Source organism: Teleopsis dalmanni, chromosome 2 (genome assembly GCF_002237135.1).
Source record: "Teleopsis dalmanni isolate 2A chromosome 2, ASM223713v2, whole genome shotgun sequence".
NCBI lineage: Eukaryota > Metazoa > Arthropoda > Insecta > Diptera > Diopsidae > Teleopsis > Teleopsis dalmanni.
This window is the reverse complement of record NC_051847.1, coordinates 57,718,970-57,724,420: the sequence shown is the minus strand read 5'-3', so window position 1 is coordinate 57,724,420 and position 5,451 is coordinate 57,718,970. Positions and strand designations below refer to the sequence as shown.

Here is a 5,451-nt window from a genome sequence, read left to right as displayed (position 1 = left end):
TGTTAGGCGTGATTTTTGCTAAGTTCTTAATGCATAAACAGGCAGAAGAGGAGAAAAAAGAAGGGACAAACGATGGGAAAAAAATATGCTTTGAGCTTTGAAAAAGGATTTCGCTTATCCGCTCTAAAATTGTTTGCGAATTGCAACAGGAAGAATTTAAATATAATTTGATATATAAATGAATATGTTTATAATAAATGTTAAAAACAATATGAAAAATATAATAAATAGAACGGATTAAATCTTGGAGTCTATAGTAGTTTTCTTTGATTTGACTCTTCTAAAGTAAATTGTCAGTGTAATTATTTTTAATAATATTTTATATATAAAATAAGGGATAAATGTTGAAAAAATTATTAAAATAATTATAATATAAAATTAATATATAAAACTAAATTAGTAGTAATTTTTTCTTTTAGAGTAAGAATAAAATAACATTAAGTCTGGTTGAAAGAAATTGGCAGCACTTTTAAAATATGTTGAATGCTTTTATTTGACATATGTTTTTTGTTGTATTGTATACAATATGAAATATAAAAATTGTACACAAAAAATTGTTAATTCAAATAAATTAAAATTAAATGAATATAAGAAAAGCAATGGTGAGCATTTTTATCTTGTATATTTAAATTAATTTAATTATATATTTGAACTTATTAGTAATTGATATGCTCATATGACTTTAACGGATGACTTGAATTTTGCAAAATATTTCCAATGAACATTCACAATAGATTGATTTTTCAATTTAGTTGCACTAAAACTTAACACTTAAACATTTTTACGAGTAAAACCTAACTCTGAGGATTTTAAGAGCATTGTTGTTGCATCACGTGTTTTCTTTCGTAAGTTGTGAGTATTATTTTTGCTACTCTGAAAGTAAAAAATACGGCTATTATAACATTCATAGCTTAGAATATACAATAATACATTTTGATATTCCTACTAGGCAATGTATTATTATTTCTCTCAACACATAAAATATTATGTGTTATTATTCAGAAACTAATCACTAAGCATAGATACTTTATTAATAAATTCAAACTTTTAAATGTAATATATATATAAATTCCCATAAACTCCTTGGAGGAGCATTAGAACGTACTTTTATATATACATAGCGTACAAAACATCTTTTTTGAAAATATATACAGAAAAGCTTAGAGTTAATGGTAAAAACAACGTTAATTCTAAATAGTATATTGATTCTTATACTATCGTTTGCAGAGTTCAACAAAATAATAAGGGGAAATATCTTCGTTTAAGTTTTATTTCCGATTCAATTAAAAAAGCATATATCTTTTTAGTTCTGGTTCCTGCTGACACAACAATATCGGTTATTTTCAGTTCTCAGTTTAGTTTTAAATAACTATTTTTGGAATATTTCTTTTATAAATTAGTGTTTTTGTGTCATGTTTTAAATCATTTCATTCATTCTTTTACAGAATAAATATCAAAAAATCTTTTAAAAATATTAAAAAATTAAGTTAAGTTAAAATTGTCAAACGGATAAATTTATAGCGATATCACATGTAGTCATACAGCTCATACATATCATAACTTAAGATATGTGCGTGTTACTAGCAAATTTTTAGAAATAATTCATCTCAATCTCATGGACTGAACTTATTTTCTCAAAATTAGCAGCTCCACAGAATTTTAGTCTAGTTTTTGAAAGCACCGAACAGAAACAGAAGAAATGTTTCAAAGTCTCTATTACATTTATTTATTAAGTTTTATTAATATTTGAAATATTTTGGTAGCAATAAATTTACATATACATTTGTAAAAAAAGTCTTTTCTTAGAATTGATGAACCAATATGCGACAGTCTGTTTTCAAAAAAAAACATATTAAATCGCTTCTCTAATAATAATTTATCTAATATTTTTAAATATTAAATTAAATTATATTTTGTTGACTTTATCATGAACTTTTTCGTACCTTACAATTTTATTAATTTATTTTTCCATTTACATTACAGATATATCCAATTTAAAGATAGGCTTTCAAAGCCAATAATGTTTTAATTGTTTTAAAACTTAAAAAAGTTATGCTTAAAAATTATCTTTTTTTTTGATCGTCCTACAAAAACAAAACTGAATATATAAACACAATACAAACATTACAGCAACATGCAACACCAATTAAAAGTACATCGAAAAATCAAATGAAAACAAACACACAGATTGTTAAGATTGATTACTTATCTCTGAAATACCTGACATTCCAACATTTTCTCAACTCTAATCAGTACGGAATATTTACAATTAAATTCTTTTTATATAGACAAGCACGCCCACTTATACTTACTGACATTCAAGGGTAAGAGTGCACTTTGCATATGACTAAAAATTTGACGATGATGATGATGATGTCCTCCAACACTGGAACCACTAAAAAACAAGTGATTCTGATGCAATGCCAGTTGCTGATGATGATGATGGTGGTGGTGATGATGATGATGAGCCGCTTGTTGTTGCTGATGTTGTTGCAGCTGCGTATGCTGTTGTTGCTGTTGTGAATGATGATATTGTGGGTGAACTAAAGCATGATGACCATTTTGCGGAGCTGCTACAGCTGCTGCCGCTGCTGCAACTGCTTGCAACGGATGTGTTGGTGGCGGTGGTATTGTTTGTGCCGACGGTGGAACGGAACCAGTTGTTGTTGTATATTGACGTGTTGTAGCAGCAACTGCTGCTGCTGCCGCTGTTGCTAGAATATGATGATGATGTGTTGTGGAGGATCGTTGATTTTGTACTGTATTTAAACTATGTATTGAAGCATGTACTGCAGATTGATAGATAATGCCATTATTCGACATAGCCGTCATCGATTGATGATGGTACATGGTAGGTCCGGTAGGCGGTGCTGCAGCTGCAACTGCAGTAGCCGATACTGTTGTTGCTGAAACTGGTGCTAATGGCAACGAACGATAACCTGCCATTTTTAGTTGTATATATTTAAACTAATTGTATTTATTATTCAATTATAATTGTTTTAAATAGTTTATTTTTAAGTTTTACATTTTTTTAATATTTTTTTTGTTTACTTTTAATTGTTTTCTCATTGTAATCACTTCACTAGAATTAATAATTTTTTTTCATATAAAATACATATATTTACAGAATAGTCGTGCTAAGGTAAGTCTTTACACCACAAACGCGTTTTCTAACTAATTTTATAACTTAGAATTAAAGTGTTGATTATTTAAATTCAAAATACATAAGAATTAAATTCCATAGATAATAATTCGGTTTATATTATATTTTTATCTTACAAGACAAGTCTTATCTCCCAGCATCAACAATTTAATATCACATTTATTTACTTTAAACTCATTTTTTTTTTTGAGTTTCATCTTATTTTATTATTATAATTTGTATATAAGAAATCTTGCAAAATATTTAAATATTAAAAACATCTAAAATGGTAAAATTTCCAGTAACTTTTATCGGCCATTTGACTTACTCAGTAACCTTATTTATATTGACTTTGACTAAATTTGTTTAAATGTCTTCATTTATGACTTTTTATTAAATATACAAACCCCTCGTATTACAAATTGATTTGAAAACACTTTTACATTCAAAATTAATAATAAAGTTTTAATTACTTTTCACAATTTATTTTCTTAAATAGATTTTAGATTAGAACTATTAGAACTAGAGTTATGAAATTATTACATTTTTATATAATTATTATATATAATTACTAGATAACCCGACAAACGTTGTTTTGCCTTATAAATTATTTCTAGTTTCTAGATAAATTCTAGTGTAGACAAAAAGTAATTTACTTATTATAAGTGGGTAAGTATGTGGTATATGCATGAAATAGGCATGAAGCGCTATGAACGAAAAGGAAAATAAAAATACCAGCGGCGGCAACCACATATATTTTTAAGCTTATATACTCCAGAGTATTATAAATTTGAGTATTATAGGATCTACTCCTGAATATCCAGTATCACACTCAGAGATGGATCATGTATTGTCATATCCATTAGTTATATATACCCTGGCAACAACTGTTGTATCTTCAAATTTAAATTGTCTTGGATTGACTGTAAATAATAATAATGATAATGGGCCAGTAAAATTAACCAACAACAGTCGAAGATAAAAGCACTCAGTGTGTCTTGGATTATCTGTAAATAAGCGTTCGATTTAAATGAATTGAGACATGGATCAACTGGTGAAACTTGCTTGCGGGGCATCCATTTTTTTGTTTGAGCCCATGTGAAATAGCGTGGTACTTGTGAATAGAGTAATGTTCTTGCAAAGGCACCAAAATCATCCGTACTATTACACAATTCAAAAAATGCAGTGAGTGTAGTTTTAGGTGGATTTGTACCACGATCAATCACTGTCTCGTTCGTGAAAAATACACGCTGACCGTTTTCAAGATGGACGGCTAACTGAACAGCTGCTGGATCCCGTTCATGAATTAGAAAACCGAAGATACGCCAAGCAGCTTTATTGGAGCTGATGTACCGACCAATTTGGTAGAACGTAATTTCACCGTTTTTGTTCATTGGAGGAGCATTTACATTAGTATTTTCTACTCTAAACACAGCCATATCACTGCCTTTATGGACATACTTATATATTTGATGCTCTTCACAGAACTGCAAAACTCAACATTTATATGAGCATTGTATGTCTTGCTTAGCAGAGGCGAATATGGCACCACCCGCCATTGTCCCCCATTATCGGGATTTCTTCGACGATATATTGGATATTCGTCGGTATTTGTTATAGTATCATTAGTGAAATCTTTAGAAAAATTTTTAGTACATTTTCCATCTGCCATGCAAGGCGAAGACGAAGAAACGAAGTGAATGTAAATGCTCGATGTACTTGTTGGCGTAGTTACATAAAATATTAAGAAAAAATTTTTCTTTTTCAAAAATATAAAAAAATTTATGTCAAAAAAATAAAAAAATTTTTGTTAAAGCAATAAAGATATTTTTGCTGGATAGGGACACCCTAATCACTTTAGCAGTATGAAAAATAGATAGTAGCCGATTCTCAGACCTACTGAATACGCATATAAAATTTGGTAAAGATCGGTAAAGCCGTTTCGGAGGAGTACGGTAACTAACATTTTGACAATGTTTAATTATTATATATATATATAATTAAATACGTATTTATGTTTATTAAACTATTAAACTACAAAATTATTTTTAAGGAAATATAAAATTATTTAAATATAAATATTTTATAAGTATACATTATAATATGTGATAAATATTATTTATTAATTTTTTTTTTTTCAATATAATTTGCACTCCGCTCTTTTTTAATGCTTAGAATTTGTTAGATTAATAAACATTCGTTATATTTATATCAAGAAAATAAATAAAGTTTTATTTACTGAACGTTGTTTTACTCGAATTTGTAAGTGAGTAAAAATATATTGTATGTAGTATGTACTATATATATAT

At 28.0% G+C, this 5,451-nt stretch overlaps 1 protein-coding gene across 1 annotated transcript in view; it reads right to left on the bottom strand.

Annotated features, from left to right (window-relative positions):
* The window catches only part of LOC119674643 (putative mediator of RNA polymerase II transcription subunit 26), a 14,050-nt gene extending 11,104 nt beyond the window's left edge, over positions 1–2,946 (bottom strand). Inside the window, exons 1-2 of the mRNA XM_038085792.1 lie at positions 2,483–2,946; positions 2,313–2,395 (exon numbers count right to left, since the gene is read on the bottom strand). Coding sequence (XP_037941720.1) covers positions 2,313–2,395; positions 2,483–2,946 — 547 coding nt within the window. The remainder of the gene's footprint in view (positions 1–2,312; positions 2,396–2,482) is intronic.
* Between the last annotated feature and the right edge of the window lie 2,505 nt (positions 2,947–5,451).